Genomic DNA, 23991 nt, shown 5'->3' with positions numbered 1-23991 from the left:
TAACAACAAGCTCCTCCTCATGGTGCGTTCACACCAGACGCGAATGAAGCGTTAAGCGCGAGTGATTTACATGTTAAGTCAATGCAAAGACGCGAATAGACATCCTGCCGCGCAATTCGCGCGAATTGAGCGTTTAGAGCGAAATTCTATACATATGCTCTCTGTGGCAGTCATACATGTGCGCCTGGCAGAAGCCCCGCCCATGACGCGAATTCGCGTCTGTTGTGCAGTGAATTTCACGCGCGAATGAAGCGAGTAAACCCAAAATGTTCACGCGTCCAACCACGCACGAATAGCGCGATTTATTCGCGCAAGTCGCGTCCGGTGTGAACGCACTGTCAGCCTCACGTCCGCCTTCCGCCATGCTTGATTTCACTCCGCACGTGAACAGTGAATCGGGCGCGCACAAAACTACGTCATCAACTAGACTTATTGTTATTATCGTGAGGAGACAAATTTTTATCGTGAGGGGAATTTTCAACGGTATATCGCAAACGATAAGATATCGCCCATCCCTACTGAGGAGCTAAGCCATTCAAGGCTTTATAAGTAATTAACAAGATTTTAGAATGAACTCTGGGGTTTTGTTGCTTGTTTGAAAATGTTTCTGTGGCTGCAGTGAAATTCCAGTATCTGGATGTGAATTTCCTTTCTGTTAAAGGGTTGTGAAGTACTTGCTTTACATTTCTGTATTAATTGCAGCGCTTTGTGAATCAAGCCCACATGTAATGCTGATGACGATGCTGTATGTTCAGGTGCTGCCCAGGGTCCAGATGCTGCGGTGGGGGAGATTTCCGTCCTCGGACCGTGTGGTTGGGCCATCCGGAAAAGAGAGAGCAGAGATACCCAAGAAATGTCATAAACAACCAGAAATACAATTTCTTCACCTTCCTGCCAGGGGTGAGTGACTACAAACGTGCAGAGAGAACCACCAGAGTAATTCAAGAACGAGTTGAGCAATGGTCTGTGTTGCTTAACATGACATTGTATTGCAACCACTTAATCACATCCTAGCAACCACCCAGAACTCCCTAGCAACCGCAGAACACCTTCACATCAGTGTAGCAATGCCTTGGCAACCACCCAGAACACCCTGGCAACATGGTGGCAAATTTTGCTCTTCACTGCAGAAAATGTACAAATCTTGTTTCCTCATGCCACACGGAGCGCCACTTTAAAAACAACCTTGACCAGATTGCTGAATGTAAAAAAAAAATTTTGCATTGCAAATGCCTTCTGGTTACTTTGAATAATTTGAAGGACAAATGATAATCGGCGTTCAATTCTGAATGTTTTGTAAACGAGTGCCCAGAACTCTGGTATATAGCGAAAAGCAAACAGCGAGGTGGTTTAGTGTAGACACTTTAAGCTCTCTTTGGCATTGTCAAAACAATTGTAATTCTAGATGAACAGTGGTTGCTACGTGAGCTAATGTTTCATAATGGATGGAAATACGTTGAAATGAATTTGAAAATGTTTCAAGAACACCTTTAATATCACTAACAAAAAAGTACTGTAGAGGTACCATGCCTTTTTAGACATGTGCAATGGTAATAGCACGATCTCTTTAAAGCGAGACGTGATGCAATACGGTTCAAATTAAGTTTGGGGTCAGTAAATTTTTTTATTTATTTATTAAATAGAAATCAACACTTTTAAGTAGTAAGGCCACATTAAATTGATCAAAAGTGACAGTAAAGACATTTATAATATACTATATTTTTAAATATAAAAAAGTTATTTCATGTAAATACTGTTCATTTGAACTCAAAAAATCCTGAAAAAATGTATTACGGTTTTTATATTAAATTAAGCATCACAGCTGTTTTCAACATTAGAATAAGCATATTAGAATTATTTCTATTGTGTGACACTGAAGACTGAAGTAAAGTTGCTAAAAAAAAATCAGCTTTGCATCACAGGAATATATATATTTTTTTAAATATATTAGATCAGTTATTTTGAATTGTAATAATATTTTTGCAATATTACTGTTTTTACTGTATTTTATGATCAAATAAATACAACCTTGATGAGCATAAAATGCTTCTTTCAAAAACATTATAAAATCTAACCCACACCAAACCTTTAAATGGTAGTGTATGAATATTCAGTAACATGGTATATATCATAGTACAGTTATTTTTACCAAGTTTTGTTCACACTTTGAGATGTAAAATATGTCATATCGTGTGTTTGTGTTTACAGGTGTTGTTTAACCAGTTTAAATACTTCTTCAACCTGTACTTTCTGCTGCTGGCCTGCTCACAGTTTGTGAATGAGCTCAGATTAGGGGCTCTGTACACATACTGGGTTCCTCTGGTGAGTCCGACCACAGTTTTGTCATGATAAATAGGCCTAATGGTCAAATTTGATACATTTTTTGCTTTGTTTTTCATAAGGGGTTTGTTTTGATTATTACGATCGTGAGGGAAGCTGTTGAGGAGATACGATGTTTCCTACGGGACAAAGAGGTCAATTCACAGATCTACAGTAAACTCTCCACAAGAGGTGAGCCATTGTTTCCACTTATAAAGCATTTTATGCGCCACACACGTTTTTTTGTAGATTTATTGGATGAAGTTGGTTCCTTATGCCTTGATTTGTTAGGTAAATGTGTGTTGTAAATGTTGCGAAGTGAGCAGTCAGCGGGAGAGAGTTATTTGCTGGTTTTGTATATTTTTAATGTTAGCGTTTTATTGTTTGGCGCAGATTTGAGTGTTGATTCCCTATGCAATGATTTGTTAGGTAAATGCCTTGTAATTAGCAATCACTTTTTGTTGTTGTTTGTTGTAGACCTAAAAGTTTTTTAGGTTGATTCAGTGCACATGGATTTGTAATGAAGGCACTAAACGCGTGTTGGAAATGTAGATGCAATACATTTTAATGTTGTTCTTATACATATCAATGTTTTTGTGAAAGTCTTGCAGTGTGCATTCAATTCAAGATGCAGATTTGTTATTTTTGTAGTGTTTTTTGTTTTAATGTTTGCCATAGATGGAATTATAAAACATCTGCTCACTTTCAGAATTTTTGCTATAAGTTAAATGTTTGTTTTAATTTTACTTTAGATTTTTTTTTAAGAAATGGGTTTTATTTTTGTAGTGTGAATTTTATTTTCAGACTTTGCTGACTCAGGTTATAACAATTTCCCCATAAATGTATATGTGTGTGTGTATATATATATATATATATATATATATATATATATATATATATATATATATATATATAATTTTTTTTTAAATTAATTAATTTATTTTTTTTGCCTACAAATACTTGATTATACATTTCTTGTTGGCTGTATTATTATTAAATCTTGGATTCAATCTTTTTGAAAACTTATTTCCTTTCATTTAGCAAAGGTTTTGTATTTATTTTTTTAACTGGTTGATCGTAGGCCTCGTTGATCTAAGCTTATGCACCTCAGTTTTTGAGTGAATATTTCCCAAATTATCTACAAATAATGCTTTTTTTACTCCGTTTCAATCAATCAGTTCTAAAAAGAAATACAAATACTTTGCTAACTGAAAGAAAACAAGTTGACAAAAGTTCTAGTATTTGGTGGTAATATAGCATAAGGCGAAATTTACAAGTACACCAAATTGGGCAAAGGATTTTCAGCAGAACACAAGGGTTAGAAGAAGTCTTGGCTTGCTAAAGTATGCAGATGCATCAGCCATAAAACAGACTGCTGTTTGTCTGTTAATTTGAGGTAGGGATTTAAATTGTATCATATACCGGGGGATGAAAAGCGTCTGACAATAAAACGCGAAGAGAACCTCCTGTCGTTTCCATCACATGCTTTCCTTTGATCTGGCAGGCTCTCTTCTCTTATAAACCTGGCGTATGCGCGCTCTGCAGTAACGGCCCATATAAGGCTCATAGAGCAGAGCTGTGGCATTTGCTGGCTACCTGGGAGGGCTTCTGATTGCCCTGCCCAGACCAACAAGGATGAAAAACATCAAAGTTCATCATTTAAACTGGCCCTCAACTAGTTTTTTAATAGACTCACACCATTAAAGGTGGGTGTGGGATTTATGGGTGCAGGTCACACTTTCCGGAGCAGAACACAGTTTTTCCTGGTTTCTGGAAGTTAAAAATTTAAGGGGACGATACCAAGTGACCAACCTGCAGGGAAATGGTTTAAACCAGTGGAATAGGTGATAGGGATAAAATATAGGCTTAATTGAAGCAATAATGAATCAAAACCCAATATTACCAACACCGATTTAATTGTTCCAGGGGTAGACAATAAGGGAAATTTGCCACTGGCCCTCTGGGCCAGTGTCTTTTGAAGTTCACTGGCCCAGGTCAACGCGTCGGGTATTGATCCCAATAATCACGAAAAAGAACAGTTTGCTTGAACAACATGAATAACATTAATTTTTTTTAAGGTAGGTTTAGTGCAAAGTGCAGCAAAACTGTGCAAAAACATGAAACAAGTGCAAATAAACCTATTGCATAGGATTCATTCTCCGTAGTCACACAGCAATTCATTATATTATGTTCATACCATAGGTTTCATACACGTTAACTTTTCTCTAACTTACTTGTCTGCATATGTGGGCATTGATCTGCAGAGCTCACAGTAAACCTCTTTTTTTCTTGATCGTAGCCCAGCTAGGGGTGGGCGATATGGGAAAAATATCATATCACGATTTTTTTTTAGAAATATCACGATTCACGATTTTATCACGATTCTTTGTCATGTTGGTTTTACAAGCTGTCTGAGCATTACAGCCAAACTAGAAAGACAAAGCCTTTCAAGGTAACAAAAAACAAAAAAAAAGACATGGCAGATATTTAGGTCAAAGTGGGCGAAGATAAAAATCTTTGTCATCATTCTATCTTTCTTATTAAAAAATAAGAACAAAGATACACATTACAAATACACATAATATACAAATAAAACAAACTTCTTCATTTTCAGGTACAATAGGTGTATTTAGCAGAGCATTCAATGAAATTGAATGAACAAATATAAAAATAAAACTCTACATAGACTGATTCCTAAAGCAACTGTATTAAAGTTTTTCAGTCAAGAATAGAGTGATTTTTCTCTTTGTGTTTTGTTGTTTTGTTAACGTTAAATGAATAGTTCCCCCACAAATTAATATTCTGTCATCTGTCTGTCAATTCTGTCATAATGTTTTATTTTTATACCATCATTTACTCAAAAGTTGTTTTAAACCTGAATGAGTTTCTTTCTTCTGCTGAACATAAATGCTATTTTGAAGAAGGTGGAAAACCAATCAGTTGCTGGTGCTCAGTGACTTCCATAGGATTGTTCTTTCATATCAAAGTCAATGTGGACCAGCAACTGTTTGGTTACCCTCATTCTTCAAAATATCTTCTTTTGGGTTCAGCACAAGAAATTAATAGAGGTTTGGGACAACATGTGAGTGAGTAAATGATGACAGAAATTAAATTTTAGGGTGAACTATCCCTTTAATGACAAGCGGCAGCATGTTTAGTGTCCTGTCCCTTTAAGAGCTGCACGCATCCATTTCTCTCTTAACTATTCACTTTCATTTTAGAGATAACCAACAGTCTGTATGTAAACCTTGTGTGTTTTGACAGTATTAGCGCAGAAGATAAGTTAGTTGAGTAATCAGGCGCTGTTAGACAGGCTTTTTAGCGCGCGTGCTTCAGGTGTATGAGCGCACGTCAGACCAGCGCGTGAATGAAACATTTAACCAGCAAGGCTTGTGTGCAAATAATGTACTTTTGCGATCGCGAATAAGTGCAGTGTCCTGTCAGAGTAACTCTACTGCTGTATGTCGTGTTGTACAGTATATAGAGACCGCGGCGCCAGAACTGTATTTGACATAATGTGTGCTGTAGCACGATACTACCATATTTCTTCAAAAGCAGATCGTGGAGACATTTTTATCGTCCACCCCTAAGCCCAGCCAATTCCAGCGGTCTCGCCACTGGGGCTGAAACTTTCTCTGCCTTTTCTTTTCGTATTCCCTTTCGCTTTCCCTCAATTCCTCTGGTGATTTTCTCTTCCTTGCCTTCTCTTTTTTACCCGGCGTTTGGCCGGGTGATGGGGGTTTCAGAAACATGTAGCCTAGCTTAATAGTAGCTATAGGTAGGTGCTGAGCAGCAGTGTGCAGTTTGCGCGCGTAACCGCGGGAGCGAGCATAAACCCGCTGCATCTGTAAGGCTGTCGGGATCACGTAACCTGCTAGCGGTGGTTACCGAGACGATTTAACAGAAATCAAAACACAGAACCACAGGTAATTAATGTGAAATTAGACTTTTTTTTTAATCGAGGCATTATTTTTACTGGCCCCACCGGGCTAGTGGTTGGAGCGATCTGGTGGCCCTGACGGTTTTAAAAGGTTTTAAAAGTACGTCCGGGCCACCGGGCCAATTATATTGTCGACCCCAGTGTTCATTTGTATAAAACAAATCTGCAGCAGTACTGACCTAAGTGCAATAAAAGTGTCCTTTTATTCTAAAAAGAATGCACATATACATATGTGCTAATGTCTTACATATGCATTGGTAAAGGTCTCCACAGGGGTTAAAGGTCCCTGACCTTTTCCAAACAATTTTAGCTGTGCATTTTCAATGGAATGAGAGATCGTTCTCACAGCACTCTTGTAAAGCCGCATAGGAGGGCATTGTCTAAAAACAAATGGAAATCTCATATGCACTCAGAGCTTTTGAGCAATCTGAATGGGGGACTTAAAGAAGGCTTAAATATGTGAGTCTTCACTGGAGGTTTTTATCATGAAATATGCAGATTTAGGACCACTGGTGAAACCTCTGACAGATGCTTTTTTATTATATTGATTCATATTATGCAAGTTTTTGTTTATTGGGGGATTATAAACCTTTTCTAATGCACAATGTATGACTGAACAGAACAGAAAGTCATGGAAATCCTGGAAATATCAGGGAATTTCTTTTTAAATTATGAGCTTTTGTAGTTGTGTTTTTGATCTGAAATATGCAGTTGGCTAGGAATTGCTCTAAAAGTTGAGGAAATTAAATCAATTGAAGACTTTAGGCATTGCTTTTTCAGATTTTTATATTTTCATTTTATTTTTTGCAATCGTATTACACTTGTGGTGTTTCTTGTCAAAAATGACTGACCAACAATTTCTCATTAAGCTGAATTATTACCCAATCTTAAATTCAGTCTTTGTGTCAACTTTTCATTTAGCACAAGCATTTATTTTTGTAACTGATTGATCGTAGGCCTCATTGATCGGAGCGTACATACCTCAGTTTTCAAGTGAATACTGTCTGCAAATAAGCTTTTTTTTTGCTCTGAAATATGCAACTGGCTAGAAATTGCTCTGAATATTGTGGGAAATCCAGATCAATTGAAGATTTTCAGATTTTAGGCATTGCTTTTTCAGACAGATTGCTTTTAAATGTTTAAAATAATCATTGCATGCATCAGATACAATTTACATTTTTTTTAAATGCATCAGTCTGATTTTCTCTTTATCTCTCTCTGCAGGAACCGTGAAGGTGAAAAGTAGTGGCATCCAAGTTGGAGATCTTATCATTGTTGAAAAGGTTGGTTTGCTAATCAGCTCACTCATTGTTAGGAATTGAGATCTTCTGACAAATGGCATTTCATACCTCTCAATGCTTTAGCTGTTTACCTTCCCCTGAGATTAGGGCAATTTGACCCCTCAGTGGGGCGGTAAGACATAAGCTTTATATAGATATGTAAAATGAAGATTGTGCTTGAATGTGCATTTCCAAAATGAAAATGTAAGGTTTTTACGCACTAGAGCTTAGTTTTGTTATAGATCTAAAACTCCAACATAGAATATTTGGATTGTATTTATTTATTTATTAAAGTAACCAGTGGATCAAAAAGGTCTGTGAGCTTTTAATGCTGAAAAGAGCTGTCAATCATTTTGAATGACTGAAACATGTGAGCCGAGGCCAGTGGTTGGTTATTAGTAATCCTGCCTAATTCCACTCTGGTATTTAGTGTTGCCTTTTGTTCAACTGTTGCCTATTTGCTGTGTAGACTGAAGCCTATTGTAAGCGAATTGCGCTGTTGGTTTCCCCCTGTGAAGTCTGAGAACATGAAATTTGAGACGCGTCCGCAGTCTCCAATTACCCACCAGGCTAATTTTCTTAATGTTGATTTTACACAGAAAGATGGCTCACACATGCTGCGCTCAATCTGGTATTGTTAAAAAATCACTGTAAAAACCTCTTATTAGGCAACCTCGTGTGAATCTACTGAAAACATGTCCAACTCACATTCTTTTCACCCCAAACTTTTTTATTTTTTTATCATAATAGTATTTGCATGTTTTGCATAAAGAAAATGCATCGGAGCATTATTTTACTGTTTTCCTCACCAAAGTCTCTTTTCGTCTAGCATTTATTTTGTTATTCATATTTCAAATTAGGTTTCTATTGCTTTTAATACAGTATTTTGTTTACAGTATTACATTAACACAATATATAAAAAAAAAATTACGTAAATTAAACTTATAATTTTTGCATTATTGTAATGTAAAGTGGGTGGAAAATGTGCTTAATTGCCATGAACATAATGCAAGAGTTCATTATCCTCAGTATTTTATGTAAGGAATAATTGACAACGGGCCGTTGGATTATTCCACTTATACTACGGTTGCCACACCTCAAGACATCGATCAGATGATTTATTTCAAGGCTTTCGTCTGGTTTTTGTACTTAAAGGGATAGTTCACCCAAAAATGAAAATTTGATGTTTATCTGCTTACCCCAAGGGCATCCAAGATGTAGGTGACTTTGTTTCTTCAGTAGAAAACAAATTAAGATTTTTAACTCAAACCGTTGCAGTCTGTCAGTCATATAATGGCAGTCTATGGGACTCACGGCTTTGAGAGGAAAAAAACATACACAGACAAAACCAAATTAAACCCTGCGGCTCGTGACGATACATTGAGGTCTAAAGACACAAAGCGATCTGTCTGTGCAAGAAACTGAACAGTATTTATATAATTTTTTACCTCTGATCCGCCACCCGATCCAACTGTCCTGAGCGCGTTCACAACAGCTGGCGAGTGACGCGTCGTCTTCTTGCTTTACGGCGGATCGCAGACTTATAAGTGCATTACTGCCACCTATTTCTCAAATGGACCATTGACACTCCTAATTGAGATTGTAGATAGTGTCAATGGTCCATTTGAGAGATAGGTGGCTTTCGCGATATTTATTGTGTATTGTGACGAGTCGGCTGCCTCCCCCCTTATTATCATCACCACCCTGTCCCGTATTCGCCGCCCTTCACCAGGCTCCCGACGGGAGTGGGTGTGTGAGAGAGGAGGGGCGCGGAAATAGCCAGGGTTGGCGGCGTGTGATGAGGCGCACCTGATGTTAATAGAGCCTCATCACCGCCGCTGTTTAAATGCCGAGCGCGCCTCTCCTTGAGAGACCGGTCTCTTCCCCGTGCATGCACACTGGTGTCCTCGTGGGTCCAGGAAGGGAGCGTCGAGGAACTCCCGCGCCGCCAAAGACACGAGCTGCCGGACCCGCAGTCCGGATGGAATTCCGCACCCGTGAGACGGGCTGACGGGCCAGGATGCCGGGCCGTTGAGTCCCCCGGAAGTGCCGCGACGCCTAGGAGAGACGAAGCCGCCACCCTCGCGCCCCGCCCCGGTCCCGAGTGGGGAGCGCATGCGGCCGCCGGACTCCGCCCCTTACCTGGACCCTTCCCACCGAACACTGCCCTCCTTCACGAACCCCGCAGCACGATTGTTTTGGACACTTTTACCCCTTTTGGACACTTTATTTGATCATTTTGTTTAATAAAAACCTCTCCGAGGCCTGACGCCACACCCAACTGTGTCTGTCGTTTGCTCCTCCCGCCACAGTATATATAAATACACACATACAGTATATAGTTTATATAAAAAAATATATAATATATATATATTACACTTATATATTTATATTATTATATTTTGTATTATATAAATGTATTTAATATATAAACATGACATATTTTTCTTATATATATATATATATATATATATATATGTATATGTTTGTATTTATATTTACATTATAAATATACACTACACTGAGAGAGGAAAAAAAAAGAAAGTTGAGCCAGCTTAAAATTTTAAGGCAACCAGCTTCAGCAGATTTTTGAGTTCTCTCAACTTATTTTTGTAGGAGATTCTCAACTTTTTGTTGTATAAACTTAAAGGGGACCTATTATGCCCCTTTTTACAAGATGTAAAATAAGTCTCTGATGTCCCAAGAGCGTATATGTGAAGTTTTAGCTCAATATACCCCACAGATAAATTTTTACAGTTTGTTAAAATTACTACTTTTAAGGTATGAGCCAAAACGCGCTGTTTTGAGTGTGTTGCTTTAAATGCGAGTGAACTGTTGCTCCTGGAGAAGAGGGCGGAGCTTCAAGAGCTCGAGCTCCACATTAGCAGTGCTAGACTTTGCAAATAAACATTTCACTATTAATACAAACCTGTTATCTTTACAGAAAACTACTCAGTCATCTGATAATACTGTGCATAATAAATTTGCGTTTATGAATTACACAGACAGGGAGCACGGCGGGATAAAAATAACAACATAGCTGGTCTCATGCTATCACAAATTTTATAATTCCCACTTCTGATTATGAGCTCGACAACTTCAAGCGATCGACTAAATTTTAACTACCACATTCCTTCCTATTCACGATCATTCTGGCAGCACTTGAAGGCAGCATCAGTGCAAACACACAGAGACAATGATAGCTTTAGCAATTAGCCTTACGGAGTGCCAAGAAGCTCTTTCAGAAAATCAATTTGGAAAACAAACGCGTGATACTTACTTTGTCTGGAGCTGACGTTTGTGCACAAAGCGTTGGTATTGATTCATAAACACTTAGGGGACTTTACCGATTTTTTTCCAGGATATTTCCTTTGAAAATTAAATTTAACCACAGTGTCCTTGGCTCAGATGATGGGAGATTATGGAGACTCCTATGTTTATTAGTGCATCCCAAAACACAACACTTGTAAAACCCCTTTGGCGCTGACACGGTATTAATCTCCAGTAATGGCGGACCGCATCTTCTCACTCAAGAGCGTCACTGATGGGTGGGACATTTTCCCCTCGGTGACGTGAACAGAGGGAGAATCTGAAACAGCTCGTTTGGAGAGACTGTTCATGATTTATTGGTTTTTATAAAAAAATAGTTGGTGGATTTTTAACATTATAGGCTGGTTGTTTTCACACACTGCGGCCACACAACTGTGTTCAAACACCTTATAAAAGTGATTTTTGCATAATAGGTCCCCTTTAAAACAATTTTAACTTGGCTCAACTTTGTTTTTTTCCAGTGTAGTACACACTCATATTGTAAACAAACTTTTATTTTGGATGCGATTAATCATTTGACAGCGCGCGCACACACACACACACACACATATATATATATCTTTTTTGTTGTTGTAATTTTTACAATATTACATAAAATTACTTCAATATCATGACTTTAAAAATCTAGGAGATATGTTTATACATACACGTGTACACACACACACACACACACATCTCAGCATTTGGAATTTATCTTTTTTAATTAGGTTACTGTTATTATACTGTTATTAATACAGTATTTTTACTATATTACAATAAATATTACTTTAATATTGTGACATTTAAAAATATCTAAATTCTAAGATAAACCATCTAGAATTTATTTTCTTATACATATATTTCAAATGAGGTTTCTATTGCTTTTAATACTGTTAATACTTGTTTACTGTATTACATTAACACACAATATTAAAATAAAATGCATAAATCAAACATTTTTTCATTTTCAAAATGCTTGAATTCAAAACTTATGCTTGATTGCCATGAACATACTGCAACAATTCAATATATCAGTATAATATAATATTTCTTTTTAATTTTGGGGGGTGAATTTTGAATTGTCACAGATTTTGTGGTATTTTAATTATTCAGACTTGATCAATCAATTATGTCAGCCGCTTTCTGGTTGTATTTCACCTCCAGTGTAATATGTTTGATCTTCTAACCCTAATCTGTGGAAAATCCAATTGGGTTTAATATTTAGAGCTTGCATGTGGGTTATGGGTTACATATAGTAAAAGCCTAATTGATTAAAAGCGTAGCCCACGTTTGAGATACCGAAGTCCCGTCCGATGTTTTGAAATATCTGCCGAGTTTAATAGCGTGGCGAATTCATCTTCTAATAACTACAAACAGAGCTGGGAGTGAAGTGAGGGTCAGGCCGGGTGGAACGGGCGGTCAGAGCTGCCACGGGGCACCACCCAGTGATTTGCTGCGGGCCGTACTCTTAAAACCAGCCGAATACTGGTAATTGAGTAGATTAAAGCCAAACTGAGCTCATACAACTAAACCAAGGTGACTGCTGCTGATGACATACTTGAATCTGTGCCTTTACTTTTTATCTTTTACCTTGTTTTTCTCTCTTTCTTCTCCTTCAATCCCTATCTCTCCCTTTATAGAATCAGCGTGTTCCTGCTGACATGATCTTCCTAAGGACCTCTGAAAGAAATGGTAAACATCTGTCGGTCATTCATCCAGATTTCCCAAACAAAAGGGTAGGGGAAATGACATGGCCGCGAGGGCAACTGGATGTAGATGGAGGGATTAGCCTGAACCTCAGACATTTAATGATCTACGGTGAAATTGCCCAGAAAGATGGCATGCTTTGTGATTTTTGAAATTCTCTTTAAAACACTGACTGCTTTAGATCAGTGTGACCAGACGTGCCAGTTTCCATTGTCCTGTTCATGCTTGTTTAAAACACATTATATGACCGCATACAATGTGTAAATTTAATTTCTTCATTATTTTAAGTTTTAGAAAAAAATATTAATTTAAGCAAAACAATCACAAACAAACTTTTATATACATTTTTCTATTGTTTTATTTATATAGCAAAAAAGGCTCCATAGTTATTACTTACCAGTTTCAAACATTTAATTTTATCTTTCTTTTTAGTTTTAGAATAAATAAAATGAACCCATTAAACAAGAACTTAAGACAGAATATATATATATTTATTTTTATATTACTTTATATTTATATAGTAAAAACGGCTCCGTAGTTATTACTTGTTTCTTACATTTATTCCGTTCGATTCATGCAGTAATTTAGATGATTAACATTATTACATAAATGTAATTTGACATCATTGTCGACAAACGTAATTTCATAAGTGTGCCGATGACTAAATATAGAGTATGATGTTTCATACTTCATCACTTTACTACATTTACCATGATCACAAAACTAGTGTATTTGCCCCAGTTTTCTAATTAATTTCACACTGATAAATTGACTTTTGAGCTATAAATATCCCTGGTTGTCCTTTCAGAAATCTGGTCACCTCACAGTAGATCCTGTGTTGAGACTGATGCGATCTAGAATGACAATCATTTTGTCTTTCAAATTTCAAGGTTACCAGAAGGAAAATCAAGGCATGCAAATTAGCTAAAAATTTAAAGATGAGACACTGTAAACAAATGTAAAGTGCCATCGGGAACAAAGACGACGATGGTTCATCTGAATAAGCAAATCGGGTAAAGCTTTAATGTGTATTTTTGTTGCTAAGATAAAAACTCTCATAAACAACCTTTTAGTCTCCATTTTTGTAGGTTTTGAAAAAAATGAGGAGCTTCTAATTGGTCTAAATAGATCCGATGAACTTTTTTCAGTCCTGGAATTCCGCCTGGCTGAGATTTCCTTTTTTGGGGGGTGGAAGTTGCCAGTAGTGCTTGATGTGTTAGTGTTACGGGAAGAGAAGCATTGTTATCTGCCCCGCAGATGGACACCATTAGGCAGTTATTAAGAGTCCAGGGTTGAATGGCATAGCGACATATCTTTAAATGAGTGGGGGCTGGGTGGGTGACACGCTCTAATGGCAGCACTAGCTTTAGGCTTACTGGAGTTGTTTGCATGACTAGCAGTTCAGTTTGGCTGGCGAACACAGTTCATCAGTTTAGACACTGCTTGCGGTGGGTAAAGGTACTAAATAAGCTATCCAGTATAACAGAAACATGTCTTTGAGTCGCACTGCCCTCTGGAGTGCACCAGAAAAACATTACAATAAAATATTGTTTAAAATGTTTCCAGAAACAATGATTAGGGATATCAAACTGACTTGTTTATATCTTAAAATATTTAGATGTAGTATATTTAGACATTTCCTTTTTTTCATCACAAAGGCTCCTGTTTTCTGAGGACTGATCAGTTGGATGGAGAAACTGATTGGAAACTGCGCCTCCCTGTGGCCTGTACACAGAGACTGCCTACCGCTGCTGTGAGTTTCTTATTAAAAGTCATAAGAGCATTGCAGTGAATATAATGTAATATGCAATATTGAAATTATGTAAACAGTCATAGTGTAGGACGGAAAAAGTACCACATTCACACATTTTGAGTATTTATTCACAAAAAGCATTACCTTGAACAAAAGAAATTGCAGAACCTGAGATTAAGAATTGTTGACTATTAATATTATTCATAAAAACCTTAATTTCCCATCATTACATTTTTTGCTGGTGTTACTGTGGAGGTTAATCAATGCATTTTGAATGCTATGTTGTCATAAATGGCTTAAAGAAGTTGTTTTCTACATTACCTCAGGATCTACTGCAGATCAGGTCGTTTGTTTATGCTGAAGAACCGAACATTGACATCCATAACTTCATCGGTACCTTTACTAGAGTGAGTACACATCTTATCGCTCGTTAAAGGAGATGCGTTGTTTGAGAACTGAACAAACCTTCATTGCGTGACTTGCTTTTTGTTTTGCATCTGACAGGAAGATGGAGACCCTCCAGTTAATGAAAGTCTGAGCATTGAGAACACTCTCTGGGCGAGCACTGTCATTGCTTCTGGTAAACAATAGAAGAATGTCTTGCGAACAGAAAAATATGAATTAATAATATATATCAATCACAGATTTTAATGGAAATCCAAGTGAACTATGCATTGTTTGCAGAAGCTTGCATTGCTGTCTTATTTGATTGGTTTAATGATACGATTAAATTACTAAATGTAATAAAGAATATAGCTTTTTTTGTTGCTGTAATGCTTGATTCCACCAGTTGATTAGATTCAAATAAGTGCATAAATTTACTGCACATGCAATTTTTTAATATTTCAAGTGAATGCAATCACTGATAATACTGCAAAAAATACTTAAAAACAATAGGCAATGATAGAATTTTGAAATTGAAAAACATGAAGTAATTGTTTATAACATTGAAAATATAAAGCATTTAATCAGGAGTGTTTTCAGCAAAGCAGAATTATAAGTATTTATTTATTTTTTTGCTAGTATCATCATTGCCATGTGCATGAGAGACCAGAACCACAATTTCAGAGATAATGCACAAAATTATTTACAGTTGTACTTTTACTGTCACTGACATTAATTACACAAGTACGTCATGATTATTGGTGAGGCAAATTCAGCCATTTTTGCCTGCAAAAATAAAAAACAAAAGTCCTGCAAAATCCCGATCAGACTCAAAGTAGCTTAATGCTTCTCAGCCATCTTATAATGTGGAAAGCAGCACCATTCCTTCTTTTAAGTTGAGAAAAGCTTGTTCGATATTCCTCTTAAATGTTTTGTTCTCTAATCCAAGGCACAGTGGTTGGGGTGGTGATTTACACCGGTAAAGAGCTACGCAGCGTAATGAACACCTCCAATCCAAGACACAAGGTAAAATTAGCAGTATCCTAAAGTCAATGTAAATTTAAAAGTCCAAAACATTTAAATCTGTGTCACATTCCTACTATATGTGATGTGCTGTTGCAGATCGGCCTGTTTGACCTGGAAGTGAACTGTCTGACTAAGATCCTGTTTGGTGCTCTGTTGGTGGTGTCTCTGGTCATGGTGGCTCTACAGCACTTCGCTGGACGCTGGTATCTCCAGATCTTCCGCTTCCTTCTGCTCTTCTCCAATATCGTCCCCATCAGGTAGGAGTTATTCTCCTCTATATGTCGGTGAAGTCTACAGCTGTCAATAATTTTAAGATCATACTTTGATATCGCTCATGCTGAATTTCCAGTAATGCTTGATTGATTAATCAACTGACATTTGGCATTTTATGACTACACTATTGGCTAAATTGTACAAATTGTAATACATATTAGGCAAGAGTTTTAAATATAACTTTAAAAAAAAAAAAATCTTGATCCCATTTCTGTGTAAATTCTAGTACTCTCTTCTAAAAGTGGCTGAAAAGCCAATAATGGGATGCACCAATGTATCGGCCAATAATCGGTATAGCCTCTATAAAGTATTGATATATATTATCGGCCGATATATATTATCGGCCATCAATCAATTGTTTAAAAACAGTCAGTGATTAGGGCCAATTATAGGCTGTCAATCAAAAGGGGGCGGAACAATTATGCCATTTATAAAAACTACCTTATGTGCAGAGGAGTTGTATACAAATTCTGTTGCGTGTAATTATTATAGCTAAAAAATAAAGCAGTTAAATAAGTAGTTTGTGCTGTGTTGTTAATTTTAACCTCTAATATAGTAATGTACCAAATGAGAAGGCTTCCTGTATAGCTTACAGCATTAGTTGGGAGAGATATATATCGATTAAATATACCGATAAATTATCGGTATAGGCAGATGTTATTCTGAATAATTGGCTATCAGTATTGGCAGAGAAATTTAGTATCGGTGCATCCTTAATATCTAGCACTTATTATGCTCTATTTTCAGTTTGCGTGTGAATTTGGACATGGGCAAAATGGTGTTCAGTTGGATGATCAAGAAAGACTCTAAAATCCCCGGGACAGTAGTTCGAGCCAGTACCTTCCCAGAGCAGCTGGGCCGGATCTCGTATCTGCTCACCGACAAAACTGGTATGATTTGATTTAACTGTAAAAGCTTGTGTAGAATCTGCATTTTTGCTAACAAAGCGACAGAAGGTCACAGATTTTTTGTTGGATTTTTAACATTTAACTTCAGTTACAACGAATGCTACCATTCAAAAGTTTGGGGTCAGTTTTTGTTTATTTTTTGTAATGAATTAATATTTTCATTCAGCAAAAATGCATTAAATCGATCAATATTGACAGTAAAGACATTTATAATCTTACAAAAAATTCCTATTTCAAACTTTTTTTTTATTCATCAAAATAATCTTGAAAACATTAATCACAGTTTCCAGGAAAATATGAAACAGCACAACTGTTTTCAACATTGATAATAATCAGAAATGTTTCTTTAGCTGAAAATCAGCATATTAGACTGATTTCTGAAGGATCATGTGACACTGAAGACTGGAGTAATGATGCTGAAAATACAGCTTTGAACACAGAAATAAATTACATTGTACAATGTATTCAAATAGAAAGTAGGTATTTTAAATTGTAATAATATTACAGTTTTTACTGTATTTTTAATCAAATAAATGCCGCCTTGGTGAGCAGAAGAGACTTCTTTCAAAAACATTAAAATAAAAATCTTACCGACCCCAAACATTTGAACAGTAGTGTGTTTTAGAGTAAAGCAGAATATAAAGTGGGAAATATTTGGTTGAATTGTGGAAATTATTGGTTTAATATATTGTTTTAATATCATTTATTAGCAGCACCCTAGCAACCATCAGAGCATCTTAGCAACCACATTGCAACAAATTCAAGCACCACTCACATTTTCTTCAGAAAAAGTCTATTTACCTTTATATAAGGGGAAGTTGATTGTAAAAATGAACATTTTTATGTGACTCGAGTGAAAAGGTAAAAGGAAGTCGTGGCTTTGACAGTTAAATTTACGTTCCTTAATGCAAAGGGCTTTTCTGAATGAACCAAAGCAGAAATGAGAGCGTTGTGCTGGTGTGTTTGAGAGTTGATAGTGTTGAAGTGTTTTTAAAAGTTTCTCCCAGTAGCTCACAGGTAGCTGAGGCTCTTATCATGGGGCTTAAACTTGTGTGCCGAGAGCACAGACATGCCACTTATTACAGCCTTAAATCAGAGATGAGCTGAAGGTTCTCATCCTCACACACTTACCACACAGAGTCAGCCAGCGCCACCCTTCAAATTTATGCATTCGACCGCCTGTAAAATTACAGCCTGTTTCCCACACGGATGCTGATGTAGCTTGACCGAGCCAGTGAATAAAGGAGGTCAGAGGTCATCGTAATGTAAGGGGTAGACCAGCGACGCCTGACTGAAATACTACCGAGAGGCTCTGTTTAAGAGCGGCCGACGTGAGAGGTGTCAGGAAACGAACCCGAGGCTCTTTGTCATTAACAAGCCATTAGTGTTTATATTGTTTAGTTTGAGGTTTTTGGCTACAGGAAGTGCATGTCGATCAGGGGAGCTTGTTAGAGGCTGATGTTTCCTTTCACAGATATTTCTCTTTAATTGGCTATGTTCGAATTTGAATACTAGTGTATTGCATACTGTACAGTATATGTACTGTATACTGCCTACTGTTTAAAAATAGTTTATAAGATAATTGCAGTAACTAGATTTTACTGCCAAAAAATGTTGTGGTGTATTAGTAAGAAGGTCTAGGCTAATCGATTGTACGTTCGAATCCAACTATAACCATTGAACCCGGTGTTATTTTAGTGTAATTAAGATACTATTAAAGTTTTATTAATATTTTGAACTAAGTTTTTATTGAAATTTTAGGAGTTTTTGCTTTTTTTAATGTCTATATAGTAGGGCTGGGTATTGTGACCAATTCTGCGATTCGATTCTTATTTTTATGGTTTTGATTCGATATCGATTAGCTATCAATATTTCATTTAAAATGTTAGTTTTGCAGACATGGGATCCATATTTTGATATAAATGCTGGTAACTGAAACTCTCCTACTTAAGTTTATTACTGAAATACACATCTACATTAATAATAGGGTGCACACAGTTGTTTTTTTTTAATGGAGCAATTCGAAAGATGGTGACACCTTCAGGACGAGAGGTGAATATTCATATCCTCTTACGTGAAGCACGCGCATTAAGAATCGATTCGGGGTTTTCCCGAATCGATATCGTTGCGTTAAACTGAAGATCGATTAAAATCGGAGAATCGATATTTTTTTACATAGCCCTACTATATAGTATGATTTAACTTATGTCCATTGTAGTTATTTTAGTACATAAGTTAAACTAAAATAAAATAAGAAATGTTCTCTATAAAAACAAACTTCTAGTCATAATTTCTCAATCTTTTAGTTTATTTCAGTAATTCCATTACTCCGTTTATTTTAAGCTTTTAACTTTTATTTTCGTTAAGTAACTAAAATATTTAAAAAAAATTTTTTTTTTAACTATTATCTCATTTTATTTGATGGGCATTGTACCTGTAGATGTTACCAGTGATAATATTATTTATATACTTTTATTTATTTATTAATTTGAATTTTTTTTTTTTGTTGTTTTTTTACATTTTCAGTTTTCTTTTTAATTTTATTTTACGTTTTAGTCATTTTGTTTTGTGCTTTTGTAAATGTATTAGATTTTGTTTGTTTTTAAAGTATTTTTTGTTTAGCTTTCTTTTTTTATTTGGTATATTTCAGCTAAAACCTATTTTATATAAATTTCTAATTTATCTTTAAATTTAGTTTTTTAAATATTTTATATTAGTTCAGCTTTATTTCAAATATTGAAAGTTATGTTTAATAATTTTAGTTTCAGTTAAAAACAACACAGTGTTACTAAAAACATCTGCAAAAATGAAACCTGTAGTTATAGTCATATAAGCAGATCTGTTTGTTTAGGCAGGATGGCTCACCCTCCACTAATGTTAATGCTTTTCACAGGGACTCTCACTCAGAATGAGATGGTGTTCAGACGACTCCATCTTGGAACCGTGGCGTATGGGATGGACTCCATGGATGAAGTGCAGAGTCACGTGTTCAGCGCTTACACTCAGGTATTTCCCAGGATTCCCTGCATGGCAAACTGAGCATCCTTGCATCCAGTTTTTGCATCTAATTCATGTACACCCAGTTTTTGGGCAAAGTATCACAATGCATATGTAATTTGTGCAAAGGCACAATGATGCAGCATGCTCCAACCATCTTCCCAAATTTGTAATGAGAAGATGATGGTTTAACATTTAAAAAATAGTGCATCCATAAATATTATTGTAATTTTACAATAATACTCTAAAATGAAATAATTTTTCTTAATTATTATTATTATCCTGTGCACAATTTTTTTTTACTATACATGAAATATTGCATTAGTAATATTGTTTTGTTTTTATATATAATTTTGTATTTATATGTATTTATTTATTTTTAGTCATATTGATATGTAATCTCAAAATTGTGCAGCGCTACAAAAACAAGCAAAACAAACCTAGATTTTTTTTTTTAAATCACATTTTAATATAACCAGTCCTTTTAATAAAGAATAAAACATTTTGAAAAAGTAATGAAATTTAATCCAAAATTTGAACCTTAAATATAACTGTATTGTGCATGGCATTAACAACACCAAGGTCATAGGTTCGATTCCCAGAGAATTCATGAACTGATCAAATGTGTTGCTTGAATGCAATGTAAATTGCTTTGGATAAAGGCATCTGCTAAATGCGATATACCATATCAATGACGTAGATTAGATTTATCTGTGATATGATTTTGGTCACACCACCCACCTTTAATATGCGGATTGGTATGCAGGCCGTCACTGTATAACTGCCCTGTTTAGAAAAGCCTTCACAAAGCACAATTGTTGAGATTTTGTCCAGCAAACACAGTGAAGTCCTTGTAAAATGAGTCCCTTTCACCTCTCACTGATATGTTTTGTCCGTTTGACACCAGAGGTCACTGAGGCAGGAAACCGGGGTTACAAGTACTCCAGCCTCTCAATAGCTTATATACGAACTTACAAACTCTGTCATTAGCCCTCGGAAATGTGCGCTCTATAAATAGTAGCTCGGTGCTGAAGTTAATTGTTCATATATGTAACACATCTGGGAGCGTTTATGAGACCTCTTTCAGGATATTAGCAAGGGTTGGTTTATTAGCAATCAGAGACATGGATATTTTGATCATTTTGTCAACCTGAAGTGGTCATTTAGCTTCAAATCTGGTCATAAAGAGTCAAAATAATGAGAATGCATCTTTATATGTGCACTATGTATTGTCTTTACACTAAAATAGTTTTTATGTGTGAAGAAATGTTTTTAATACATGTTTGAGATTCCTTATTTTTAAAAACTTTGGCATTGCATATATGCTTTGTGGAGAAAGCAATCCCAGAGTGCACTGCAACAAGCTCAGTGGGGGAAAAATTAATCCAAGATAAGGGATGAGTTGAGAGAAATCACTCTATTTACTCAGATTGTATTCAGTAACGAAGTATTAGGAAAATAGTATGGCAAGTTTCCAAAGTTTGAGGATTTTTTTATGTTTCTGAAAGAAGTCATTTATGTAAAAAACAAACAAAAAATATACAGTAAAAGCAGTAATATTGTGAAATATGACAATTTCAAATAGCTGTTTTCTATGTGAATATATTTTAAGATGCAATTTATTCCTGTGATCAAAGCTGAATTTTCAGCATTATTACTCCAGTCTTCAATGTCACATGATCCTTCAGAAATTATTCGAATATGCTGATTTGCTGCTAAAACATTTAAAACATTTAAAACATTTCTAAACAAACAGTTGTGCTGCTTAATATTTTTGTGGAAACTGATTCTTTGAATACATTTTTTTAAAAGAATGGCATTTATTTGAAATGGAAATCTTTTGTAAGATTGTAAATGTCACTTTTGATCAATTTAATGCATCCTTGCTGAATAAAACTATTTATTTATTTAAAAAAAAAGAATGACCCCAAACTTTTAAACCATGGTGTAATTATAAAATGACTTGGTCTACCTTCAGTAATGGTTTCAGTCACTAAGTAGGAGATTTATTTGTTACATTAAATTAGTCATGATCATCCCTTTCTTGTCATTTTCGCTTAAACGTTATAGACAGTCATGTTGAATCTGATCTCCACAGCCTCCACAAGACCTGCAGGCCTCTCGTGCACCAGGCGCCACCAAAGTGAGGAAGACCATCAGCAGTCGAGTGCATGAGGCAGTGAAGGCCATCGCACTGGTGCACAACGTGACCCCGGTATACGAGTCCAACGGTGTGACGGATCAGGCGGAAGCTGAGATGCACTATGAAGACACATGCAGGGTTTACCAGGCCTCCAGCCCAGATGAGGTACCACAGTCCCATTCATGATGATACTGGCCATTCATTCTAAAATCAATGAAAAAAATAAATGAAAAAAATTATATATATATATATATAATACAGTATTTCACAGAAGTGAGTACACCCTCACATTTTTGTAAATATTTTATTATATCTTTTCATGTGACAACACTGAAGAAGTGACACTTTGCTACAATGTAAAGTAGTGAGTGTACAGCTTGTATAACAGTGTAAATTTGCTGTCCTCTCAAAATAACTCAACACACAGCCAATAATGTCTAAACCGCTGGCCACAAAAGTGAGTACACCCCTAAGTGAAAATGTCCAAATTGGGCCCAATTAGCCATTTTCTCTCCCCGGTCTCATGTGACTCGTTAGTGTTACAAGGTCTCAGGTGTGAATGGGGAGCAGGTGTGTTAAATTTGGTGTTATCGCTCTCACTCTCTCATACTGGTCACTGGAAGTTCAACATGGCACCTCATGGCTAAGAACTCTCTGAGGATCTGAAAAAAAGAATTGTTGCTCTACATAAAGATGGCGTAGGCTATAAGAAGATTGCCAAGACCCTGAAACTGAGCTGCAGTACGGTGGCCAAGACCATACAGCGGTTTAATAGGACAGGTTCCACTCAGAACAGGCCTCGCCATGGTCGACCAAAGATGTTGAGTGCACGTGCTCAGCGTCATATCCAGAGGTTGTGTTTGGGAAATAGACGTATGAGTGCTGCCAGCATTGCTGCAGAGGTTGAAGGGGTGGGGTGTCAGCCTGTCAGTGCTTAGACCATACGCCGCACACTGCATCAAATTGGTCTGCATGGCCTACTGTTAAGCATGGTGGTGGGAGTGTCATGGTCTGGGGCTACATGAGTACTTCTGGCACTGGGGAGCTACAGTTCATTGATGGAACCTTGAGTAGCTTTGAGTACCCACAAAAGCTCTATATAAATGTAACAAATTATTATTATTATGTTTATTTTAACCGGATAACCGCCCAATAAGAATTTTGACCGATTAATACAATCAGTTAAATGGTTTAAAGTCACATTTTATTTTATTTTTTTCTTTCAGTAATTTATCAAAATATTTTAAAGTTTGCTGCATGGTTATAATAAAAAAAATATATATACTTTTAGAGAGAGAGAAAAACATAAGTTGCCTATAGGTCGCATTTTATGTCATTCAGAAATAGGCCAACACGAATTACAAACATTATAATAAACACTGTAAACATAGCTAGGCTATTTTAGTTACCCTCACTCCACAACAAATCCTTTCAAATAACAGTAGGCTATTTAGAAAAGAACAAGGATTAAAAATGTAAGAAGCTATATAAATGACAAACCAAAACAAATTAATTTAGGCTAAAAGGAAACTGAAACCAACGTTGGGTCTCTCGTTCGACACAAAATTAAATGTTTCCGTATTCGCGATGTATTTGAATGCCAAAAATAGCCTATTATTTATCTTTTAGGTAGGCCTACTTCACTCACCTTCCAATATCCACGTAAAACTAAATGTTTTGCATAACTTCACGGCGGTATGGTGATAACGCTTAACAGCACAGATTTTACTAAATATTTAAACTGAGCAATGTGGGGTTTTTTTCCATATGTTTGACTGATTGTTTTTTATAATTATAATGAACAGGCTGCCTTGTCAAGGTAGCGTGAATGCAGTAATTACACTTGCTCTGACGGCAGCAGGTAGCCTTCCATTAACTAGCTAAGATAAACATGCTTAAATTAAAATGCCTAAAGCTAAAATTCTCTTGTATTCACGTTTTTTAAACCTGTT

At 36.2% G+C, this 23991-nt stretch overlaps 1 protein-coding gene across 1 annotated transcript in view; it reads left to right on the top strand.

Moving 5' to 3' along the window:
• LOC306859869 (putative phospholipid-transporting ATPase IIA) overlaps positions 1 to 23991 on the top strand; it is a 59162-nt gene that overhangs the window by 2932 nt on the left and 32239 nt on the right. Inside the window, exons 2-14 of the mRNA XM_079401246.1 lie at positions 756 to 900; positions 2209 to 2322; positions 2403 to 2511; positions 7484 to 7542; positions 12489 to 12540; positions 14214 to 14308; positions 14635 to 14715; positions 14813 to 14888; positions 15642 to 15718; positions 15815 to 15975; positions 16739 to 16881; positions 19793 to 19905; positions 21995 to 22204. Of these exons, the coding sequence (XP_079257372.1) occupies positions 756 to 900; positions 2209 to 2322; positions 2403 to 2511; positions 7484 to 7542; positions 12489 to 12540; positions 14214 to 14308; positions 14635 to 14715; positions 14813 to 14888; positions 15642 to 15718; positions 15815 to 15975; positions 16739 to 16881; positions 19793 to 19905; positions 21995 to 22204 (1435 nt within the window). The remainder of the gene's footprint in view (positions 1 to 755; positions 901 to 2208; positions 2323 to 2402; positions 2512 to 7483; positions 7543 to 12488; positions 12541 to 14213; positions 14309 to 14634; positions 14716 to 14812; positions 14889 to 15641; positions 15719 to 15814; positions 15976 to 16738; positions 16882 to 19792; positions 19906 to 21994; positions 22205 to 23991) is intronic.

The sequence above is a fragment of the Barbus barbus genome (assembly GCF_936440315.1).
Source record: "Barbus barbus genome assembly, chromosome: 40".
NCBI classification, from domain to species: Eukaryota; Metazoa; Chordata; class Actinopteri; order Cypriniformes; family Cyprinidae; genus Barbus; species Barbus barbus.
The sequence above is the reverse complement of the archived record's forward strand: the minus strand, read 5'-3'. Positions and strand labels throughout refer to the sequence as shown.